Raw genomic sequence first — 25,815 nt, 5'->3', positions numbered from 1 at the left:
ACTCCAACAGCTTACTAGTATTGGTTAGTAGAGTCTATTATAGTTATGTGTTTTAACTTATACAAAGATATGCACAAATTACATGCAATTAATTTGACTTTATTTTGACTTCCAACAACTTTGTTGCTTTTCCCCGTAGTTATACCACTGGAGGATAAAATCTGCTGGTGTACAATGACTTTTAGAAATATCTTTCCAAGTGCATTTCTTTTCACATTTTCTGGTCAGTCAAAGCAGATACTCACTCTTGCAAAAACTGAACTATTCGCTAACATTATTTAAGCCTATGAGCTTCTACTACTTGCGTTTAACAGTAATTAGAAACTATTGTCATAAAGTAGTGTACTGTACCAACATAAAAGCCCATCATTGCAAATAACATCTGTTTTTGTTTTAGAAATTGTTAGGGGTACTTTGTCAATTGCACTAAAAAGGCTTTGCAGTTGCAGAATGTACAAATGAATGTACAGTAGCTAATATTAATCTTAAACAGTATTTTTGAATTTTCACTAGTGAATGCTCATGTTTGCACATGTAAAGAAAGAGAGCACAATACCATGCTGATATTATATTGAAAGAACAACACTGAATTATGTTTATTTTTTCTATGGCCTAATCCAGACAAAAAGAGTCATCACACTGTAGTTAGGTCTGTGGTTTTCTTGTTTCCTTGATGCGGTCAGTTCCACATTTTAACTTACATATGCATTGAACCCGGAACACTTCATTTGAATCAACCCTGCAGAATCATGACGTTTTTAATATTTTTTCTTACGCTGGGTGAGTACCTTGTATAATTATAATTTTTTATTTACTTTACATTTCTCCTTTTTAAAATATTGAGATTGCTGTATCACCTATTTTTATTCTGTTAAATTTATAGCTGGGATTAATGCGAGGCAGACAGCTTCAGGTATGATTTTTTTGTAAATATATTTATTCACTTTTTTTACATAATTGTGACTGATCTGTTAAAGATTCTGAACGAACCCTGTGTTACAAAAGGTCTGGATCTAGGACAGGAGGAAATGCCTGTGAGCACACACAGAAAGTATTGTTTTACCTTACAGTGAATTTGTTCTAGAGAACAATGAAATATAATTTATTAGAATTTTTACTCATACTTAGAACTATTTTTACTCATATAGAACTTCACGATTCATCTAATATTTTAAAATAATGGCCAGAAACCAAATGCATTCTTATAGATTCTTGCAGGAATAAATTTTGAATTTCTGAAGGAGTTCATGTATCAAAATGGTGTTGAACAGAGGACTCTTACTTATAATGTCAAATTCATATATAGTACTGTAGATACTGATTGAACAGCATTTTATTTTACTACAGAAACATATAAGTATATACTTTTGTATATCCCATATACCTGGTGTTTTTATGCTTGTTCAGAGGTTACAGGCATGTGTCTTGTTGATTTTCTATACTGATAGTCCTTTATGACTTCTTTTTCCATGTGTGAGTGTTTTCATTTCAGAATAAATAAGAATTGGAGCTTAGGTGCTGGCCTTTAAAAACTGTAATGGTCATACCTTGTTTTATTACATTGCAGACTATGATGGAATAATATATATTTTTTCTAATCTAGAAGCAAACAATAGTAATAATATCTCATTTTCTGTATTTACACATAAAATATCATATATTGAGTGGAGCAGAGGTTAGTCCAAAATTGAGGCTGTACAATTAAGTGTTGTTTTAGTCACAGGCTGGAATTTTATCTACTGCACTGTATGTAATCCTGATCACTTCTGATCATTTATGACTGCTGGTAAGGAGTAGTTGCTACATGTTTTTTAAATTAAAAAAAAAAATTCACGTTAGGTTTTAAGTTATTGTAATGAAACAGTTATTCAGTCTAATATGCTCACAGATCCATTTGTGTTGTACTCTTTTTCAAGTACAGCCGGAGCTCATCAACTGTCTCTCAGCAGGATTTGGTGCTACGTAAAACAGCATCATATTAGCGATGATCATGCTGTAATATTGCTGCAAGGTTTACGATGATAAAAAAATTGTAAAGTATATTACTTAAAATTAAAATGTAATTTAAATGTAAAAGTATACAACCGTGGCTTTCACAGCCCTAGCACTAAGACATGTGATATTATGCCATACTTAAAACATCCCCAGGATGTCGTTTTTTACATTTATACAATATTCTCTTTCTGTTTGACCAATGTAAAGACAAAACACATAGTGGTATGGTTTTGAATATTGCATCAATAAGTTGCAAAACATTCAAACATTTAAATGGCCTTCTCTCATTCTTAACATTTTATAAAGGTTTCAATTTTTTAAGTAGTAATAATTGCTATTGAATTAATAATATTTGCTACTACTGTTGTCTCCTTCTATAATTTAAATGATATATTCTCCTTTTAATCAATTCTACTGTTTATTATACTCACAGATTCACCTATACAACCTGTTATTAAAGTAACACCAAAAAGCATCAATATAGAAAATACAGTAAAAATTCGATGTGAAACTCAGAATGGAAAATTGTGTCACTTCTACACTCATCACAGCACAGACCCTTTCAGATCAGAACCAAACAAGGCTGGAGTCTGTCAGATTACTGTCAATGGGTGGGACATTCTGGAACAGAGATTGATGAACTCGAATTTAACCAATGAGGTTTCTGTAAGTTGTGCTGGTGAACTAATGGAGGGGAACCAAACTGTTACCTCAAGCAAGAGTGAGCCAGAAAAACTAGAGGTGATTGGTGAGTGTTCTTAATCTTTAACAAAGAATTAGTTTTAGTTAAATTTTAATTAGTTAAATGTAGCAGAAAATTAATTTGTGTACTTATTTACAGAAATAGCATCCAAATATCTAAATGGTTTATACTCAAGTAAGATAACAAGAACTATAGATTGTTGGTGAGTCTTCTTAATCTTTTCACAGTATTACTTTTTAAATTTTAGCAGTACATTCATGTGTGTACTTTTTAATTTCTAACAGAAACAAACATCTAAAAGTCCCAGATTCTTACTATGAAGGCTGAGAATATATTACCAGTAATCAACTCTTATGGAACATCCAAAGTATATTCTGTGCTCCTCCAAAACTAAAACTTCTAAACCAAATACAATAAATTGTAAATACATAAATTGTTGGACATATTGGATCAACTGCCTTAATCTCTACCATTTCGTTTTAAGTATTTTCACATGGACCTCAAATGCTTTACCTGTTTTATAGAAATTGGTAGATATAATTGACAAAATTTACAAAATTGATGAACTCCACAACATTAAAGATCTGTCATTTATCAAGTGTTTCTTTGATCTTTTAACCAGTTATTAAAACTATGACTATGGATCAATAACATCTCTTGATGGACTTCTTCCCACAGGTATGTTTAGAAAACCGAGAATTAATGTACATGAGGAAATATTTACAGAAAGATCACAAGTTAAGATTCGCTGTGAAGCTGAGAGAGGAATACACTGCCATTTCTATGTTAATCAGAACAATGAATCTATGGTGCCATTGGTGAAAGAGCCATTCAAGAAAGAGTTTAAAGTCTGTATTGCCACTATGTTTGGGAGTGAGCTGCTGGAAAGGAGAGGTAATGGGAACAGTACTGAGGTCATTCTGAGCTGTACTGTTGAATTTCAAGGAAAAGAAAAAACATTTATCTCTCCGCCTAGTGAGAAGAGAATAATCAAAGTTGGGGGTAAGGACTAAATTCATTTAATTATGTTTGTTATTTAATATTTAATTATGATTTTGTAATGTATGCAAATATAAATATTTACATTGTCTATACTGTATATATACAGTATTTCATGTCTGCTTTTCATTCATTAAATTTTTGCCAGTCTTTTTTTCTTTTTCTTTTATGGAATGTTTTTTTTTTAAATTTATTTTAGCACTGCTTATTACCACAATATAATTGGATGTTATTACACCAATAGATTTGTGCTTGACTGACTGAGTAAATTTTAGGACTGAATTTAGAAATCCGTGAGGTTGGGCAGTGCTCATCTCTCTTTAACTCCAGTATTTAATGTAAGTTTCTACATATGTGTGAATAAAGCTTTTCATACATTTGTTGCTGTTTGCCTTCACTTGATTCCAATTGTATATGTTCTTTAGGTTTGGGTGTCAATGGGCCCACAACCATTTGTGAGTAAAATTACCTAATTACAGTATATTCACATTCTCTTACCAGTTAATTACTTTCTATCTTTCTATGGTATATAATTAGTTACAAAATATATAAAAGCTAGCCTGAACCATGACTCTTTTGTAATCTAACAAGAGAATATGTTACTTCCTTTTATCAGGTCTTAATGAGTCAGAATGGCCCATAGCTGAATCCAGTAAGTTTTGAAACTGTGAAATAAGTAACAGCATGCTACTTAAATAGCATATTATGTTTCCCAAAACATTTGTTGTTGTTTTTTCTTTTCTTCCAGAGACTGCATCATCAACAGATGGACAAAGTTAGTATTCATCTTGTGTCAGTATCAAAAACTCAAGCAAGTGCTTGCCCTCTTTATGAGTCCTCTCACAATAATATAATACATCTGACAAACATGCATTTCCTGTTTTATTTAAATTATTTATTCTCATTCATATTTCAGGTAATTTTTCGAACACCTTCATCTGGACACTTTCTGGTGGACTGTTGTTTTTAGTCTTTTTCATAGCAACAGGCCTGATCCTAATCTGTTTAAAACACAGTAAGTTTATCTTTCTTAAACTAAGATAAGATAGTCATACTTAGTGTGCATGTTTTGACTTTTTAAAAATCCAATATTCTCTTACTTGTCACAGGTAAATGTTAACAGCATAGACAAAATGTAAAACTTCCCGGCACTAAATGACTTTCATGAAGACTTCAAGACTAGTTTTCATGTCTCTTCAGTATTATTTTTGATTCATGAAAAAATACATTGAAGATCCAGATAACCAGATATTTCTCGGTAGGAATCTGGCAACTGTATAATATAATGGTATCACTGCCTCTTTTTGAAAAAATTGTACAGAGGAATTAACACCAGCATGGTGCCCCAGCTTTCAGAAGTCTGTTGACTTTCACTCTGTTCTAGCGCCGTGGAAAAAATCAATAATAGTGCCAATATCCAAAAACCCCTGTCCCTCAGATAACAATGACTACAGGCCGGTAGCACTGACGTCTGTTACTATGAAATGCTTTGAGATGATAATGGTATCCATGCTGTGCTCAGAAGTGAACACTGTACTGGATCCATATCAGTTTGCATATAAACACTGGTAGGACACCAATGATGCAATTAACAGCATTATGCGTCTTGTTCTAAAACACCTAAGAGGACTCCAATACCTATGCTTGGATGCTGTTTGTGGACTTCAGCTCTGTATTTAATATGCTGCAGCCCCATCTATTGATAAGCAAGTTGAAGCAAATGTCCATTAACCTATAACTTCGTACCAATTATTTTTAATAAATCATACACAGCATGTCAGGGTCAACAAACTCTTTCCAAATCAGGATCTGTTAGCACAGGTGCTTATATTCCCTGCGAAGACTAAGAGTGTTTGGGGCTTGACAGGAAGTAATGCTACTCTTTTACCATCCTGTAATCAAGAGCATTATCAGATATGGTATTACAGTGTGGTTTGGTAATCTATCAGTTCATTTCGAATCGCAAATTACCCACCTCATCCAGACAGCTTTGAACGTCATGGGACTGAAACAGCATCCTTACCTGCAATCTTTGAAAAATCCATAATCAAACACGCAGGAAAAATTATATCAGATCCTTTTCACATCCTCAATTCTGAATATCAACTTCTTCCTTCTGGCAAACGTTTAAGGGTTCCCAAATGTAGGTCAAACAGAACATCCCTTTGTTCCACTATCTATTAAAGCTGTCGGCCCAAAGGACAGACACAATTTTGACTTAACTTGCACATTGTCTATTGTTTGTTTGTACATTGTCTTGATGCACTGTTTGCACTTTGTTTTGTTTTTTACACTTGTTTTACAAACGAGAGACTTTCTGTAAGTAAGAATTCCATTGTACCAGTACCGGTTACATATGGCAATAAAGTTCAAGTTCAAGTTCAAGTTCAAGTTCATGTGCAATGTTTTTCTTATGTTTTGTAATAGAATAATGTGCAATATTTTTCTTTTCTTATTTTTTTTGTTTGCATCCTATTTTATTCTATTTCTATATTAGAAAACAACTTGTAGCCCTGTTTTACTGGTTCCACTTATCATTTCGGTATTATTTTTCAGGAAAAATCCAATATGATTGTGAAAGGTAAGTAAATAAGTACGACAGACAAAAAAACACAGATGAAAAAGAACACACACCCAAACCTTATTGAAGTACTGTTTGGTAAAAAATAGTAGAAGTAGCCAAATACGGTTGCACACTCTGCTCCAAAACAATGTTAAATACCTGTCAAAAACTCCCCAAACACAACCCTTCATCGGGATATACATCTTAGACTAACTGAGAGACTATAAACTAGTATCCCTAAATCATATATGTATTTACTAATAATAGAACACCAATGGTCACAGAAATGCTCAGTTCTTTACTGTAAAGAAAGGTCCCTGGATGAACATTGTTGCATAACGTCACAATACATAACTGAGTCTTGACCTTTAAGACATGATTTTTTATATATCTTAAGATAATTGATCACAAGTGTTAATCATTAATGTTGATATTGAAATTGTGTGTGCCTAGATGATTTACTGCATCTACTCTCCTAAGAAGGGACCGTGAGCTTTGAAGTTATGATCTACCAGCAGCTGTTGGATTATTAATGTTGTCATACAGTATATAACTGACTTCCTGTTCCCAAAAAGGCTTTCTTCTCCTGTTGGCACAAAAACAATCACATTAGAGCAGGAAAAAAAGGTCTTACAAAGATATGGATGAAGCAAACCTGAAAAAAATACAACATCAATGTCAACTCCTGGGTGTTAACCTTAACCAAACTAACACAAACCAGATACATGAAGACAATCAGGGAAAGAACCCATCAATTTAAGATTCAAAGATATCAGAACAAGTAAGCAAAGTGAGTGTTAAAGAATAACCAGATTGTAGACTATAGTAATATCTCCCAAGACAAAATGCCCTTTGCCTTGGGAGATATTACTACAGGGAGATATGCCCTTGGGAGATATGCCCTTTGCCTTTGCCCAAGAGTGTGCATGCTGTATTAGACCTACACAACAGGACAACAGATACAGCATTTGAAGTTGAAGAATTTGTAGGAAACATGTCTTTAGAGAGGGTGGCTATTAAAAATTAAGATATAGGTTTCATTTACTAATGAAATTAGAAATGTTTGTGTTTCACTTCACTGTGTGTTTATATTCACGTATTAATTTATCTGCAATATCAAGCTAAATCTGACATATTTATGATGTACATCATATCTAGTGTATTGAGACTAATTTTAAACAACATTTTTAAAAATAAATAAAATTATTTTATTATTTAGAAAATGATATTAGAAAAAATATGTTTCTGTGGAGACAATGCTGTTTCTGTGAAGTACATTCATTAGGATACATTTTCAAAAAGTAATTTTTAAATAATTGTAATTTTCTAAAAACCTACTTTACTTTGCTTTGCACATTCTCATTTTATCTTGAAAACATTTTTTCTCCTTTTGTGATATTCCTACATAATAATTATTTTATTTTAGGAAGTATAATAGTATTACACTTCAGTAGAAACTGTACAATGCTATAGATTACAGTCTAAAGATCATGCATTTGCTCTTAAAACATATTTTTTTTACATAGGAACAAGCAGACTGAAGAAAACAATACTGAATTGTGTAAGTATGTGAAAAAGCAAGCTAGATTTAATGCTCTCTCAACAGACGCCATCTACACTGAAAAATATATTAATGTTTTGTTTTTATTTTTATAACAGATTCTGCCGTCAATGAAAATGATCAAAAGATTTCAAAGGTAATCAAATCATCATGTATGAAGTAACACTACTTTTAAAAAACATTCTATGTATGTGCTGTGTACTAGTATGTCACTCTATTGCCGGGTGTCATGAAATGCTATTTTTGTGTTAGTGGCGATAGAAATCACTGGAATCCTTTGTTGATCCCTACAGCTGCACGACACAGGCTCTGAAATGTACTATAGCAAAGTGAAACGATACAAGCAACCTGCCAAAGCTGACCAATTGGCTCAGCTCCATCCAAAGGAAGAGTACTGCACTGTGGGGATACAATTTGACAGTAACCCCACAACCACATCAGACAACATCTGCTCCATTTACGGAACCATAGACAATTAAAAAGAACAGAGAAATGGAGCAATATTTTAATAGCCTTTCTGATAAACTATTTCCTGTTACTGTCCATGTGTCTTTATGCCTTTGTACTTTGTTATGTGTGGTTTATCTTTGGCTTTTACACTAGATGTCTGCTTCTTGATGAAGTACTTTCAATATTGTTGTTATCTTAAAATATCAAATTTCTGAGTTTCCAACACAAACATCAGACTAATACTGATACCTGATAGTGAAGCTTAGTTTTACTTATCTCTTTATAATGAAAGATATATTCCATGGTTTTCCTTATAACAAGACATCAAAGTTTAATTTTCTCCACATTGATCATTTTCCTCAAAGTTGTTATACATTATCCTGTATTGTTCTTCATTCAGTCAGTGAAAGAAAATTACTGGTAATACAATCCCATGCTTGTATACTTACTGAATGCTGTCTGGTGCTGTAGAAACACACTGTACAGTACATATCCCTATACTGTATTGTTCCTCTCTGGTTAAAGAAGAGAGAAATTGTGCCCCTGATGTACTGTGCACATGTTCTGGTGTGTGTTTTGTCACTGGAGAACACCTGGACAAACTTGGTTTTGAAATATTTTGATAATACGTATATTTTGAAAATGAACATTTAATTGAAAGTTTCTTATAATCTAAAGGCAAATTTACTTAACCTGACCTACATTTTCTTATACTGTAGCTTACTTAGCGATTTTACCTTTATGTCTTCAATGTCTTTTTTGGTTTAATGTTAGTGTTCTTCTTATTTTAGGAATGATGTAAAGTAATATAATTACACTTGCTTAATTTTTTAATTATATATTTAACACAATTTATTTAGTTTAGGGGTTGCAACATTACATTTTATAAGTGGATAATAATCCAATTCTGTAAATAATTACTTATAATTACTTGATGAAGATTTGGAATATGGTTCAAACTATGGAAAAAACTTTTGTTACTAATGTAATTAATCCACTGCAGCATTTGAATCTTATCACTTTTATGTCACTCCATTAATCTTTTTTGTAATATATTTAATTTTAAAAACATTACTACACAAATTAGGAGTAAAACACATTCCTGTTTTAATGTTTCAGTTGCTTTTATTTTCTTGTTTAAGTCCAAACGTATGGAAATGTATCAATCTCTGAACAAGGTCTGTTCAATTACACATATAATCTGTGTATGTGAATGTTAATATTATTTCCTATCCTTTTTACTTTGGCAAATAAGTGCTTCCAAGTCACTTCCAAGTCACTTGCCAGAAAGTTTTGGGAGGTTCTATTTCTATTTTTTCTTAATCCGACTCAGTAAATATTATACTAAATGGAATAACAAAATAAAACATGTTCAAACATGTTTTAATGACCAGAGATCTAGTAATATGATAATGATAACTAAATGATCTGAATTGATTCTAAAAAAAGACTTTAATTGGGTGGCTCTGTGGCTAAGGATCTGCACCTGTGGCTGGAAAGTTGCCGATTGCTGGCAGAGGAATCCTAATCTGTTCGGACCCTGAGCAAGGCCCTTAACCCCAGCTGCTCCAGGGGTGCTGTACAATAGCTGATCCTGCGCTCTGACCCCAAGCTTCTCTCCCTGTCTGTGTGGCTCATGGAGAGCAACCTGGGGTATGAGAAAAAACAAATTCCTAATGCAAGAAATTGTAATGGGTCAATAAAGTGATGTAAATTTTTAATTATTGTCAGATTATAATAGCTTTTACAATAAAAATTATATTCATGAAAAACACAACCTTTACCCCTGTTTTAGTGGTTCCACTAAGCACCTGGGTTTTATCTTTAAAAAAAAATGATGGTGAATTGTGACCAAACAAACTTTTAAATACTTAAGGTGGAGTCATAGCACAAATGCAGTTTAAGAAGGAATTTATGTACTGTATGAAGGGGTTGGAGTAATGCAACATTTACATACAAAATAGAAAAACAAAAAAGAACCATACCATATTCTTATTACTATTTTAGGTACTATCCAGTATTTTTATATTTTAATATTTTTATTTGTATATATGTAGCGGCGAGGCTTATTAATAAGGCAGAATTAAGTGTTTCTGAGCTTTCCCAAATTAGGCCCCATCTCTGTTCATCTCTGTGGTGCAGCCACAGAGAAACTATTCATGCAGCCTGATTTAAGGTTCCTTTGATAAAGGACAGCTCCCAGAGGGGGATGCACTTAGCTAAGCCTGGCTATCATGATCAATGGTCATCCATTGGCGCCTATCTGTCTAGGGAGTGCCAGATGGACATCTGAACTGCATTCCTAAGTGTCAGGACTAAGTGACTCATATCTCACCTTAATCAACCAATCAGGGACTGGTAGGGCCGAGTAACCCACGTGGGACTCTGATGCCCATGGAACTTTCAGCCAATCAACGAGCTGAAGTTCCTCCAGGTAAAAACAGGCAACACAGAGAGCCTGAAAGATTCAGAAGAGATTCAGTGGAGAATTCTGTGGACTGTTCTAAAGGGAATTCAAAGTAGAATTCCAGGGCAGGACGCCCCAGGAGCAGAAGGCTCCCAAGGGCAGGGCATTCTCGCAGCGCGCCTCCTGACCATCCTGAGACTCAGCCCGGACAACCACGGAACGGCCAGTGTGTCCGAGTGGCAGAATTTTCCTTTGTTCTAAGAGTCTAGAGCAGAGGTTGCCAGAGAATAACCAGAGGATCCACCCGAGGTGAGCACCAGCAGCAGGCCTCGTGAACAGGTCGGAACTGTGGACAGCTGAATCACTATTCAGAACTAGCTCTTCATCAGGAACGAACCGGTCCTCTTCCTGACTTGCTGGGACCCACAGTCATCTTTTCTCCTGTGCACAAACAACACTAACTAGCCGGTCAGTGAGCATCAGCAGCGCACCGTCGCAAGCCGTACAGCACAGCCTGGCACCGAGCCAGAGAGCACGGATTGGACAGCAACAAGCCTGCAACTGTTTCTTTGTGCCCGCAGAAGATCTGAATCCCCAGAGATTGGATGAGTATTCAACTTCAATGCATTACAGCTCGAGAATTCAATTGTTATCCCAACCAGTTGATATCAATTTAATTCCTAAGAGTTATGTACTTGTTTTGAGTATCTAATGTAGAAGTTATAACCAAATTCATTTATGAAACGGTCTAAATGAATGATATACTGAACGTCCTCTTGATATGTGTAACTCTTTGTAACTGATTGAATATATATATCTTTTGTATTCTGATAACCCTCTCGATAAGATCTGTTAGGTTTTATGCATATTCTATGTATTAATAAATGTATCCTCATGTATTAGTACCTGTGTGTGTGCGTTGTTTGAGTTATGTGGCATGGTTGGATTCTAAAGCCATCAAAAGAATCTACTTTGTGATTTACTGCTACAATTAATAATTGTTCCAGTAAATGCCCAAACCCTACAGAACTGGTGCCTTCAGAGAGCCACTACATTTACATTTTGGCTATGGCAACATTACATATATATAATAGTTTAAGGTACAAAATGCACTATGAGCTATCACATGCAATTGCAGGATATAAACTGATGTTATTTTTGAAATAGTGAAATCTATTTGATTCCTTGATGAAGGATCTTTACTATTGTTGCTGTCTCAAATATCTAACTTTGCTACACAAAAGTTAAACTGATTAAAAGATTTATTTTTTCTCAATAGTAAAACCTAATTTTACTTTTCCCATTATGATGAAGGGTATATCCTATGCTTTTCCTCAGTGCAATCTATCATTATCACAGTGATTTTTTCTTAATGCTCTTCCAGCCTGTATGCAGTACTGTGAATTCCTACATTGAAGGCCTATATACCTATATACAGTTTCTTAATTCTCCCATGATAACTCCCCTTTAGTAAGTAAATTCATACTTTAGTTTAGGGGTTGCAAAATTGCACTTTATAAGCAAATTATTATTTCCTGGAAATAACGACACTTTGGTGGATGGTTTTAAGCTGTGGTCAGTTTTAATTAATTAATGGCAATCTGTATATATATATCACTGTTATGTCCCACATTTATACTTTTTAAATATATAAACTGTATAAACTATCAATACTGTATATATCAGCTGTTACCACTGATGATGTGGACCACTTCAGCACTGATACTATTTTGGGCTCTGTCAGTGAGAATATACAGTGGTTATAGAAAGTCACCAACCCCTTCAAAACATCCACCTTTTGTTGCCCTAAAGCCCCAAAAGAAGACAAAATCAGATTTTTTTTCCAGTTTTATTTACAAATTGTACATTGCAACATCCAAGTGAAAAAATAAAGCAGAATTTCTGAAAATAAAATAGAATAACTGGGTTGGATAAGAAAACACCCCCCTGAACTAATAGTGGAAGCACCTTATGCTTGAATTACAGCCTTGAGTCTGTTTGGATACATATCTACCAACTTTGCACACCTAGAAGGAGGAATATTTGCCCATTCCTCCTTACAGAATTTTTCAATCTCAGTCAAACTGCGTGATGACTGTTGGACTGCCCTCTTCAAGTAATTCCTAAGATTTTCGATGGGATTTAGGTTGGGGCTCTGACTAGGCCTCTCAAGGACATTCACCTTCCTGTCCTACAGCCACTGTATGATTGCTGTTGCAGTGTGGTTTGGGTCATTGTCATGTTGAAGGGTGAACCATCTTCCCATTTTGAACTTCCTGGCTGAGGGCTGCTGGTTTTCTTCAAGAATTTGTCTGTATTTTGCACCATCTATCTTCCCTTCTATCCTGACAAGTGCCCCAGTCCCAGCTGAAGAGAAACACCCCCACAACAGGATGATGCCACTACCATGCTATACTGTAGGAATGGTGTTATTTGGATGGTAAGATGCATTGGGTTTCTGTCAGAGGTACCGTTTTGCAAGGTCAAAAGATTGATTTTGGTCTCTTCCGACCACAGCACCTTTAAGGTGCTTAGGTGCTTTTTAAACAAGACTTGGTGTGGCTTTTTTTAAGGAGTTACTTTTTTATGCCACCCTCCAATACAGGCCAGATATCAGCACTTCTGATATTGTTGTCATATGCACACAATGACTAGTCTTTGCCATAAAGGCCCATAGCTCATTCAAAGTTGCTATCAGCCTCTCAGTAGCATGTCTGATCAGTCTCCTTCTTGTTCAGTCAACCAGTTTGAAAGGACGGCCTGATCTAGACAAGGTCTGGATGAAGCCATATGCCTTCCAGTTCTTAATGATGGTCTTGACTGTGCTCTATGGGATAGTTAAAGCATTTTAAATCTTTTTAAACCCATCTCCTGACTTGTGCCTTTCTGCAACTTTATCTCAAAGTTCTTTTGAAAGTACCTTTCCTCCCATAGGGGATTCTCTACTTTGAAATGCACTTCCAAGCAGTGAAATCCTCTAGAAACAGCTGCTTTAATTCTGAACTAATCAAAATCACCACAGTTGATCACAAGTGGGAGCTAATTAGTTTGTTGTGTGATCTGTAAGGTGATTGGTTATACCTGAGCAAGTTTACAAATGCAATTGTAACGGGGGTGTTCACATATCCAAATAAGGTATTTCACTGTTGTAATATTAATTAATTTTCATAATGTTTTAGAATGTTATTTTCACTTGGTTAATGTGGGTAAATGTCTGTAAATAAAAATGGAACACGCAATTTAATTTGTTTTTATATTCAGAGTGTCATACAACAAAGGTACAAATTTTGAAAGGTAGAGGTGACTTTCTCTACCCACTGTATGAATTCCTATATGAATATGCTGTATATTATATATATATAACTATATATCTATAAAAACACATAACTGTATTAGTAGCCATTCAGCTTCCACTTAATTTACCAAAATATGTATTTCATTACTCTGTCAAACATTTTTTATGTTTTCATGTTTTAATATTTTAATTGTCTTTATTTACTTCTTGAAATCCAAAAGTATAGTCTTTCATGTGGGTTCAATTACACATTCTAATGTGAATGTGTGAACCTTAATACTATTCATTATCCTCTTCACTTCGAAATACTGCAGCAATATTATGTTGGGTATGTGTAATATTATCCATCACATTTAATAATTAATAAAATACAGTTTGACTACAACTATAAGGTAGACTCAGAATATGCTAGTAAATTACTCATTTGTACAAATAAGTGCCAGTTTTAAATTGCTTTAAGTTAAAGCGTCAAACAAATTATTAATAATAAAAATGCTGTTGTTTTGGGGGTTAAATGATACCCCCCACAAAGTTTCAACTTTGCGAAATGGTTAGGAAACAAGTTAAAGCTTTTATTGTATTTATGAGCTATATATAACTCAGCTCCCATTCTGAAACCACCAGAGACGTTGGCACACAGAAGAGTTTAGGCACACAACCTCAACTCTACTAAGAGTGACACTGTACGTCTTCTCTGTCCTGGAAAACCATCTCTTTTTGTTTTTTCAAGATAAACTCAAGATGAAATTAGGAGCATAATCTATTGTCCACATACAGTTGAAATATTTCCTTTGGCCACACTGAGACAACAATAAAAACAATGTAATACAGAATAACGTACTGTACATAAAATATCCTGTGGATTTTACAAGATGTGAAAAGTCAATGCAATTTAGATAACAATACAATGCAGTACAATACAGAAAAGAAATGCTGGGCCTTACGGGAAAACTCAGTTTATCTGTATTTGATATATTTTTAGAAATCTCTTGCTTTTATATTTTCTGATAAACCACATTGAGACATTTACTATTTGTTGTGCTTATATAATAAAATGTTTATATTAATAATTAGAAGTCAATGTCAATGATGCAAACCTGCAAAACACCAAAAGATCATGGCTATTTTTCCACATTTACTATCTTGTATTTTTTCTTCTTCTTTTTCACAGCCTTAGTCCCAGACTGTCCTGGGGTCAGGTGCTTTGGTTGCTCTTCTCCATTTGTCTCTGTCAAGCACATCTTCCTCACTCACTTCACATACCTCCATATCTTTTCTCACACAATCTATCCATCTCTTTCTAGGCCTGCCTCTTCCTCTGTTACCTTCCACCTCAAATTCCATTACCCTCTTTGTTACTTCCTCAACGTCCCTCCTCATGATATGTCCATACCACCATAACCTCGCCTCTCGCATCTTCTCAACCACATCCACCACCCTACATCGTCTACGGATTTCTTCATTTCTGATCTTATCCTTCATTGAAATCTGCAGAATCCATCTCAACATCCTCATTTCAGTTCTTCTCATCAAGTTCTCTTCCCTCTTTCGAACTGCCAAGCATTCAGCTCCATATAGTAGTACAGGTCTAATCACAGTCTTGTACATTTTGCACTTTAACTTTCTGGGAATTTTCCTGTCACAGATTATTTACTATCTTGTATTTAGTTTTAAAAAATAAAATATTTAACTTTTTATATTGCATTAATTTTGTTCTAGCTGTGAGATACTAGCTGGGGTGATTTTATGCTGCAGCTTAATTATTCTGAATTATACAGTATTTATAAAAGCGTTTTAAAACATACTGAAATCAGGTCTTGTAACTCAATCATGTCATATTTTTAAAAATCAAGTTAAAATTATTTTAGATTTACCTATGTCATTATTAAATTTATTGGACTTTTGGATTTCTCCACCAGAGGATCTAATCTCTTATGTCTACGATGCTCAGGTAGAAGCCACCAAGCATGTGCCACCTGTTTAGAAATAATTACAGATAACTTATCTCTATGAACACAATCTTTAAGACTCTGTTTCTTGAATGGTTCATCTCTTAAGTTACTGATCAACAACACTTCATCTCTCTTGGGGGTTAAAGTCAGGTTTGATGTTGGGTGTTCCCTAGGGCTTGATACCGGGCCCCCTATTATTCAGTATTTAAATGTTCCCACTGGGTCGGTATTTAAGATCACATGGTCTGAAATATCATTTTTATGCTGATGGCAGCTTATCTTTGTTTGTCTGACTCTGGTCTCTTGTTTGTTTGATTATCTACATACTATGGGCGACAGGGCCTTCTTTTGGTATGCCTCAAAGCTCTGGAATTCTAACTCCAAGATATCATAGAGTCATCTGAGAGCTTTCAAATCCAGACTCAAAACTTCAGAAAGGCTTTTATTTAATTGATGTCGGTGTCTACCCCCATTGCATCCTTGTTTTTAATTGTTCTAAACCTGTTCTCTCTTCTCCTTGTTTTTTTTTCTTACTATTGTAGGAGATTGGGGGTTTAATTTGCTGTTACAATAGGAAATTGATTCATAACATAATTTCCTCTCCTAAACACTATGAATACTGTATGTAATCATCTTCTCTCCCTTGCATACATCTTTTTGGACTCTCTGCCTCATCACTGCATCTCATTGTGTCTTCCTGCCTTTTGTCAGTTAAGTTTTGCAAATAAAGAACTTCTGTACTGTATGTTCTGGATCACCTCAGCTATGCCATGCAGGTTATACCCCACATGCATTTTTTATTTCACATCTCCTCAAACTTGATCATCAGTGTGATCCTAACATCACTCTTGTTTTGCAATATGAGGTGAAAGTCTGCTTGTGGTGCTTATATTGCAACATGAAGAGAGTTGTGTTTCTATTAAAAGTCTTGTTCTTTCCAAAGTTTTACTGCTCTTCCATTTGCCTAGAAGGCAGTGATCAAAGTCAGTAGTTATAGAAGCCCAAGATATTGCTGTTTACCTTAATCTCTCCTTCTGATCATTCCTCCAGTTTATGCGAATGCTTTCCAATTTCCATCTCTGCTTTTTGGGGCACAATTGAAACAATGGGTCCTTATCCATTCAGATAATGATTCTATTTATGATCAATAAAAGAAGATCCTCTCAACCTATAATGAAATTCCTGAAGTTATTTCAATGGCTTGTAACAGGTTTCTCTATAATCTGCAAGACGTTCTCACGAACCCTGGATTTCCTGCTGAGCAATTCTGGCCACTCCTTCCAGGTTAAATTTGTGTTCTCAGCAGCTCATCAACATATTCCTATCACATACATCGATAAATCTCCCATATCTCCCTTACATTCACTAAACCTATAAAGATACCCTTAAACAAACACTCCTCCTGCTCTATCCAACTGCTGTAGTGACCCAGATTGTAAGCCATATATCACAGAACACTTCTCTCACTTTCTCCATGCTTCCCTAATTCTACATTGATGGTTTGGTTCTTCTGCGGGTCCTAGCCTCATTGTCCTAGGGAAAAGGAATTTGTACTGAGAGTTCAGGAGGGATGACAACAGCCAAATTCAATCAGACTTGGCTAGTCAGTAATTAGCCATCACTCCAGGTGTCATTTCCTCTCCTAAACACTATAAATATTGTATGTAATGCCTGTCTCTCCCTCGCATATGTCTTTTTGCAACTCACCTTCATCCTATCTCCACCTCTGCAGCTATTGCTTGGTCATACCTCACTCTGTATGGGGGTGCCGGCCTCCTCATCCTAAGGCCAGAAGCTCAGCCATCAGCCAAGAAGGTTAAGCCATGTTTTTGTTAAACACTCCATAACCCTTTCAGTACACTTAATTCTTGGTCGTTCCTATTCTTAGTGAAACATAATAGAATTTAAAACTCCGAAATTATTTGCTGCGAACATGAATGCTGATTGTTCGCTCGGGGATTACAAAGATCAGAGTTAATAACTTCAGACTTGAAATACTCTATGCGTCGACTATAATGTTACTGTCTAACTCTGTTACGTCCCAGTCTGGTCCATGTGTTTGTTTTGATGTTATGTTCCACACTTCCTGACTTTGGTTGTTCTCCCTCCCCATTGGTTCATTAATTCATCCTCTTTGCCGTAGTACATCATTCATCAATCAGCTTCACGACCAATAAGAACTCAACTTCTTCAGTATTTAACTTGGAGGTTTTCAGAATGAAGGGGTCTTTCACTCGACTTTGGTTCTGCTCAGCTCAGCTTCGGCTTTGTTTCGCTTTCGTTTTGCTTTGACTTCACTTCTCTTCGTTTGTTTCGCTTCGTGTGTGTTTCTGTATAGCTTCGGCTTTGTTGGTTTGCGTTCGTCACCTTGTACTTTCGTTTGCTTGTATTTTCTTTTATTTCTCCATTACCTTGCCCATACGTGTTATATCAACCTCTGTGCTCCTTTGTACCCCATTCCTTCTGTCTACTCTCATTTTCCCTTATTTGTATTCATAGTTCACTTGTGTATTTGTGTGAACTTTTTTGTTAAGGTTTAGTATTGGATGTCGGGTACATTCTGCACAGGTAGTTGGTAACACCAGTTTAGGATTGATGAGTGCCTTTTTGTCTTGTATGGTTTTGGGTAGTTGAAGGTTAGCTAGGGCGTTAGAAGACGCTGAAGACCGACTGTTTTGGGTTTTGTTTTGGTAGTTAGGTCAGCTTTCCCTTACTTTATTAGCCAGCTCCATTTTATTTGTTATTTTCTTTTCTTTGGCACCACTCTAGTTCCCTTTCCCTGTGTGTTATTGTATCCTGATATTGTATCCTGATACTGCCAGTCACTTATTCACTTTAAAATAATCACTTTTGCATCAAAACTTGTTGTCACGCTCCCTAAGTCCCTCACCAGAAACCCACCTCCATCCAAATCCATCCTAAATGTTACAACTCTTTATCCCTAGACACTTGGGGTCATAACAAACTCAAATGTTTGATCATTCTCATATAGATAAATCACATTTATATTCTCAGACACTAGTAAATGTCCATTTGTTATCATGAACTAAAAATAATAATAGTTCAGCATTTGAGAATTATGACTTGAATAGTTCTGTATAATTAAGTTTCACTCAACAAATCCTCTGTCCATTCCTAGATAAAGTAAAACCTCATAAAGAAAAAATTGATCTGGTCTGGATTGGTTTCTGTATGCTCGGAGTGTCCCTGTACAGGCAGAGGAAAGAAAGAGCTTTTTTAAAGCTCTGCCAAAGTAGTTGGTCTTTGCACAGTTTGCTTTCTTGCGGCCCAGCTACAAGCTAGACAAAATAGCAACTCAGTTCGTCCCAGCTTATAATATGCTGATGTATTCTGGATGTCAACACAAGATGTCCACCTGTCAAATTTAGTTGATCTAGCGAAAATAACTATGTTTACAAACATAAGATTTCAGCTGTTTCAGGAAAAATATCTTAAACGGGATCCTGCACTTTACTGACTCATTCTTTCATCCTGACGTCTTGGAGGAAAGATAAAACCCCTGACTTGGACTGTTGCAGTCAAGTGTTTGTAAAAGCCAGTTTACCAGCTTAAATGGAGAGATTTCAAGTCAGTCAGTTAACCAGCAAGAATAAACAGGAGTCCAGTTTATGAGGGGATATCACAAGCTGGTGATTGGCTGAGATGCTACCTGGTATAGTTTTGGTACCCGTCCTACAGATCACTCATTGTTGGATCTTCCTTTGGATGATTGACCAGGTCCAGATGGGCCTATGGCTCTCTTCTAGTCGTCCAGGTGCCAGCAGTGGACATCCATCATGGGAGTTTAAATTGTCACTGTCCCGGGGAAGATTGTTTCCAAAAGACAAACTCACCTCCCTTACTTTCTCACATGCAAACACCACTAGGTCATTCTGTGGCTGAGGGGCCTCTTTGGCTGCATTCTTTTGCATTAAGAGAGAGGCACCAGTCTACTTGGTCAAAGCACACAAAGATTGTTAGAAGCCTTTAATAATACTTAATTCAAAGTGAAATAATAGGGCCTTGTCACTACACTGTAAAACAATTTGAGAAGCTAATTTTAAAGTTATTATAATAAAATAAAGTTTAAAGTGGAATTTGATCTACAAAGCAAAGGTTAAGGAATTAATTCAAACTATTATTTCCAAATTTTACACAGTGCAACACAACATACCAAATGACAAATTGCTTTGATAAATGGCCTTGCTCACAGGTCTTCATTCTCTCCATGCTTGGCAGAGGTTGCTAATATACAGTACAGTTTTCAACTACATACAGTATTTGAGAGATATGGAATATAGAAATAAGTGATGATTAAAGTAAGTCTTTTCAAGCCAATAACTCCATGCATTCATTTAGAGCTCCTTTGGAAATACATTGACACAACATTTTTCCAGGGGTAGTATAAAAAGTATTTTAAGAATTGTGTTTTAACACACGAATGTGCACGCCACATGTACAGTATCATCAGTACTAGAGCTAGTGGATGGTGTTGATTTATGATCATGATTCTAAGCTCACAGTTGGACAGATGTGTGTTCAATTCTGCACTATAGACACTTCAGTAAATCCGTGAGGATAGAGCTCTCAATTGCTCATGTTTAGTCCTCTAAACTGTAAAAAGGAAAACCCATATTTCTTGGGGTAACTCTACAATGTCTTACAGTTTCAGGCTTACTACATTACCCTACAGACTAAGCGTATGTTGGGAAATGTACAGTAGTTAGACAATGTAATTTTGGGTATACAACCTTAGCTCTGCCAAATCAGCAAACAAAATGCATAGCATATAACCATGTATGTATTATATACCAAATTCTGTCTCCTCTTGTGTGTGCCTAATTGTAAGAAAAAAAATATCCAGGTATTAGAAATACATTGTACTATTAAAACACAAGAACACAACAGTTATCAGTACACATTCAAATTCTCAAAGTTTTTATTGGTTGTTTTAGACAGAGTAATTAGCCTAGATTAAAATATCGCTATTGTTCTTGTTGTGCTGTCATAAAAAGCCAGAATTTATTTTCAAACTGTGTTTCATGGTCTTTATTTCAAGTAATATAAATACTTTTCTTGCAACAGGCTTGGTTAGTTTTCATTATTGTTCAGATAAGACCACATTACCTTATACTTGCTGTGGTTTCATTTCCTGTTCCATTTCAACATTTCTGCCCAGTTTCTTTTAGTTGTTGTTAGTAGTGTTAGTGCATCATAGCCTTCATTATTATGTATATTCATTAGCACCGTTGTAATTCACAATAACATGATCCTTCTAATGTTGCATTCTTTCTTAAGTGAGTACACAATATTTGCATTAATCAGAGTAGTGTCATTAAAAATAACCACATTCATTTAAAAAGAAATGTTAAAAAGTAATAATTTCATCATTTGATCTGTAGACGTTCTGTTAAAATTGTAGGTGCAGTTAAGAAGATACGAGGATTTGCGGGTACTGTATATATTTTTTTATTTGTTATTAATAATTGCTGTATTTAGATTTAGGAATGCTTTTTAGGTATGAGGATTTATTAGATTTTTTATTGCTGACAAGGACAGAGGACAGGATGAGTCCTGAGATCCTACTGAGTTTCACTGTTGAAGTGAACTTAGAGGGAAGAGCAGTGACCTCACGACACAACAAGAGTGTCAAAGTGAACATAGGCAGGAAAAGTGCAGGTTTGTTACAGTAATGTAACTTTGTTTATCCCTGTACAGTAAATCTTAAAGAGTGTTTTCAATGTGAATGTAGAACTCCAAAGTAAAGACTTACAGTCTTATTTAACTTACCTAAACTTACAGTTTATGTTTTACTTTGCAAATAATTCAACTTATTCTTTCTACAGGTGGGAAAGTGACTGAAGTACCAGTGTCAGAAAACAGTGACCACAATTTACTCCAATGAATAAAAGTCAGATTATTTTTCTTTCATTTATACATGGTTATACAATATACAACATATAGTTATATTATTTAACAGTATCAGTTGACACTGATGTTTAATTTTGTATCTTTTCATTTTTGCAGGATGTAATGTGACAGAAGTGCTCTTGTCAGCCACTAGTGAGTATGAGATTCTTGAAATATTTTTTTTTACTTTTCTTTTTTTCAGTCTGTAACAGGAAAACTATTAGCAGTTACAAATTAGCTCTCTCATTCTGGTTACTCTCTCTAAATTCAAAATGCACATACTTCATGAATACAAATATTCTGAAACAAAAATCATGAAACTAATGTTTCCCCCTTTTTTTCATTTCATTATTACTAATTCATGGTTATTCCAAAAATTTCAAAGCAAATAAATGTAAATGCAAAGCATAGCTTTAAAAGTATTTAGACTGTAAAAATTGTCAGGATGTGTTAGAAATTACATTTATTTAATACGATTACTTAAAAAAAAAGAAATTAAGCTCCTTATACCAGCTTACCTCGCAAGCAAATTAATAAAAGTTGACAGTATTATATTGAGGAAATGTTGAGCGAGGGAAAATACTGTCTTGTTGCATGTTGAATAAATGTTTTTTGTAAAGATTACAAACAGAAAATGCAAACATCTATTTGAAAACTCAAGCTCAACGCATAAAAAATGATTGACAAGAGGCTGAATAAAAAGCGAGTAAAATGCTCAGTTTCCACAACAATGGAACTTCTTAACACTTTCATTGTGATTAATTAGTGGATATGCACTTCTAAAATTAGCATTGTAGATGTATAAGTCTTCATACCTTCAAACATTTCTCAGTACAGTACTTTTCGGAAGTGGTTTCAATGTTTGAGTCATTAAAACCCTAGCAGTTCCCTTCAGCTTCTCCAAGGTGCAGTGGCAGTTATTGCTGAAACTGGATGCCTTACAAGGTGCATGAAGAAGAGAGAAGCACTGCAAAGGGTTAAAAATTAAGACATAACAATCAGCAGCTGCAACCATAGCTTCCTGTTCTACAGTGACATTTCAAGGCTGAACATTAGATAAAAGAGTGAAGGGTGTTCCATTCATGTAACAAGAATATAAATCACTCAGTACTCAGCTTGAAAAAGCTACAATACGTCAGAAAACCTATGTTCTTTGTAATATATGTAATCTTGACACATTATTTTCATATAATAAACAGCAATGTATGTTATTCAGTGAAAAAGTGTAGAATTTAGGTTAACAAACATTATGTTAAAAGCATAATGCAGTGGTAAAACCTTGTTTTGAATATTTTGTAAATTTTTGGTTCCTACAGTACAATATAAAAATCATACTGCTGCTCTGGAATCGGTGCTGAGAAGAGTAACAAGATACAGTACATTTTTGGGCAAAGAAATAAAAATGTTTATTGTTTACATTAACGGACCTGATTCAACCACTCAAAATCTAAGATTTGTGTCTCTCTGAACTCCATAGGATTCCTGTAAACTAGAAAACTGGAGCAGCAGTGGAGTTCAGCATCTGGCAGTTCTGGAAGGGGACATGATCATTAACCATTTTTATTCACCAAAAATTCTTCTAGAAATATTACTGCACGTGGCAGAAAAAGAACACATTGACACATTATATGCACACAATTTATTCATACACTCTTCCCTTCCCCAGAGCAAAGAATAACTTGAAAATGAACCCAATCTCTAACTGCCAGATTGAAGTCGACTGTCACAGTACACCCTTACTCTATCAAAAAGATAGAAGAAACAATACCAGCAAACATCACACCTACTGTATCTTGTTGACTATTTTAAATATAAATATCATGCAAGTCCATTTTAATGTAAAAATTCAACTGTTATGTCTTCATCGTTGATCAGTATGACAGATGCTGCTCTTGTTACAGGTACACAACAAATACTTGGAAGCTTTAGTATTTAGTGGCAAAAATATTGCGCTCTAGAGAAGTCTTTATTTACAGAGAGAAATCAACATGACACAGAAAGGTGAGAAATTAATTTGTAATCTTATTCTTCCTGGAGTTTCTTCAGCTGCAATGAAGCCTTCTGAATTTCATTGTACTTCATGGCCTGCTGTAAATGCCTTGCTATTTAAATGGATTTCTAGGCCATCACTGAAAATGAGAATTTTTCTCAACTGAAGTACCTTGTAAAATAAAATATTGTATAAAAATAAATGAGAAATGCCAAATATTTTTCAGGGTCAACATAATGAAATGTAAAAAAATGGCTTTTAAAAACATACATTCATAGTCATTTAAAAGGTAAAAATAATCATTTTGTGTATTTATATGGGGATTTATGTTGTAAAGTTGTATATTCTAAATTGTTTAATTGTTCTCAAGGGATCAGCAATGTGAAAACAACAATTCTGAACTTTGTATTTGTAAGTAGATTTGAAATTTATTTGACCAAACAAACTAGAAGAGAATAAATGGTGATAAATATGTGATAAGCTTCACTTGCCAATGCTGAAAACTCTTACTTTCTTTTTAAACAGATGCCAATGGCATTGAAGATAATTAACTGACAGCAATGGTAAAAATGTATATTGTAAATAAAATATTAAAATACTATATTATAATAAATATTAATATTAAAAAGTCATTTCAATGACTGGTTCTGTGCTAATTTTTAGCTTTCATGTTGGTTTTTAGATATAATTTATGCAGTTTTGCTGGCCTGCTGACCAGCTCTTGTTATTAAGGAGGACTGCCAACAGTCTTAAACCCAGAGATGTTCTTCCTCTCTTTACTTATCTCCTCAGCCAAAGCAGCATCACACAGACCTGGAGGTGTGCTATGCCACTGTGAAACGATCTGCGAGACCAAAGATAGCAGCCCCAGTGGTTTCCATCAATCAAACAGATGAATATACTACTGTAATGAAGCCAAGAGGTAGCAAGAGGATGGGCTTCAGAGGAGGAACTTCGCTCTTGTACTAGGCTCATAAATCCCTTTTTTGAGAATTATGCCCCACAAAATAACTTAGATACTATGTATTACAAATATGATTTTCAACTAGCATGTTACTGTTTTAGCTTTAATTTTTCTTTCTTATTTACCTGGGTCCATGGGAATAAGCAGTTCGGCAGGAGATACTTCAGTATGTCTGCACAATTCCAGAGGAAAGGGTTTTTACAATGTATTCTCATAAATAGTGTGAGTCTTATTTATTATACTAACCTGCGTGATTCTGTGCTTAGTGTATACAGTGTTCTGTCCCAATAAAAGATTATTTTTACAAGCTGAAATTATGTTACTTTATTAACATTAGTATATATTTTGCACATTATAGGGATTATAATGTATTAATTAAAAGGGAAGTTTTCATTCCAAGAGTATAAAGAAAGTCTAGCTGCTAGTTATCATAATTCTAGACACTAATTTGGGTAAGCAAATCAAATGCTATTGCTTTTTACAGCCTGCAAAATTCATCCTAAGGATTTAGGGCCTGCAGCCATATCAGGGTCAGCAGATAGGGCCAGCAGCCATATCACCCTGCAACTCACAACAGGCAACCCACTGAAGCTACGCAGGTGTGAGCCTGGTCAGTACCTAGATGGGAGTAAGTAATCCTAGTAATCCCCATCTATAAATTGGCTTCATTACTCTGCTCTCCTCCCTACTAATAGCTGATGTGTGGTGAGCGTTCTGTCGCACTATGGCTGCCGTCGCATCATCCATGTTCACTTTATTGTCATTCTACACTTATACAATGTACAATAGACAATGAAATCTAGTTCCTCCTGGGCCGCAGTGCACAATACACTAGAACAATAAGCAATACACAATACACTAGAACAATCAGAATAATGGCACAGAACAACACACCGGGGGTGAGTGGCAGTCAGTTAGCAACTGTTGAGGTATTATAGGTACTTTATATAAATAAGAATAAAATAGTGTATGAGTAGATAAATAAATGAATAAACGGCCCATAACTGTGGTGTCGTCAGCATACTT

General features: G+C 34.9%; 1 protein-coding gene across 5 annotated transcripts; it reads left to right on the top strand.

The window, feature by feature from the left end:
- Positions 1–628: 628 nt before the first annotated feature.
- On the top strand, positions 629–25,103 carry LOC107076998 (uncharacterized). Of its 5 annotated transcripts, XM_069180576.1 has the most exons (17): positions 629–780; positions 884–913; positions 2,429–2,743; positions 3,377–3,700; positions 4,123–4,152; positions 4,314–4,349; positions 4,446–4,472; positions 4,614–4,712; positions 6,254–6,278; positions 7,787–7,821; positions 7,920–7,957; positions 21,348–21,377; positions 21,772–21,836; positions 21,953–21,988; positions 23,737–23,836; positions 24,196–24,236; positions 24,618–25,103. In XM_069180576.1, the coding sequence occupies exons 1-13, from the start codon at positions 750–752 to the stop codon at positions 21,781–21,783; spliced, it is 1,032 nt and encodes a 343-aa protein (XP_069036677.1). In that variant the 5' UTR covers positions 629–749; the 3' UTR covers positions 21,784–21,836; positions 21,953–21,988; positions 23,737–23,836; positions 24,196–24,236; positions 24,618–25,103. The 5 variants fall into 5 exon arrangements, with proteins under 5 accessions (XP_069036677.1, XP_069036686.1, XP_069036670.1 ...); XM_069180585.1 differs by lacking the exons at positions 21,348–21,377; positions 21,772–21,836; positions 21,953–21,988; ... (1 more) ...; positions 24,196–24,236; positions 24,618–25,103 and adding an exon at positions 11,152–11,577; XM_069180569.1 differs by lacking the exons at positions 21,348–21,377; positions 21,772–21,836; positions 21,953–21,988; ... (1 more) ...; positions 24,196–24,236; positions 24,618–25,103 and adding an exon at positions 8,115–11,116.
- The last annotated feature ends 712 nt before the right edge of the window (positions 25,104–25,815 follow it).

Source organism: Lepisosteus oculatus, chromosome 2, assembly GCF_040954835.1.
Source record: "Lepisosteus oculatus isolate fLepOcu1 chromosome 2, fLepOcu1.hap2, whole genome shotgun sequence".
In the NCBI taxonomy this organism is placed as follows: domain Eukaryota; kingdom Metazoa; phylum Chordata; class Actinopteri; order Semionotiformes; family Lepisosteidae; genus Lepisosteus; species Lepisosteus oculatus.
The sequence above is the reverse complement of the archived record's forward strand: the minus strand, read 5'-3'. Positions and strand labels throughout refer to the sequence as shown.

Excerpts from the sequence above, each read along its gene's own strand:
- LOC107076998 (XM_069180569.1), top strand. The coding sequence starts at position 750 with ATGACGTTTTTAATATTTTTTCTTACGCTGG. Across the intron at positions 2,744-3,376 it reads AGAAAAACTAGAGGTGATTG|GTATGTTTAGAAAACCGAGA; the intron begins GTGAGTGTTCTT and ends TTCTTCCCACAG. Across the intron at positions 4,473-4,613 it reads ATCATCAACAGATGGACAAA|GTAATTTTTCGAACACCTTC; the intron begins GTTAGTATTCAT and ends TTCATATTTCAG.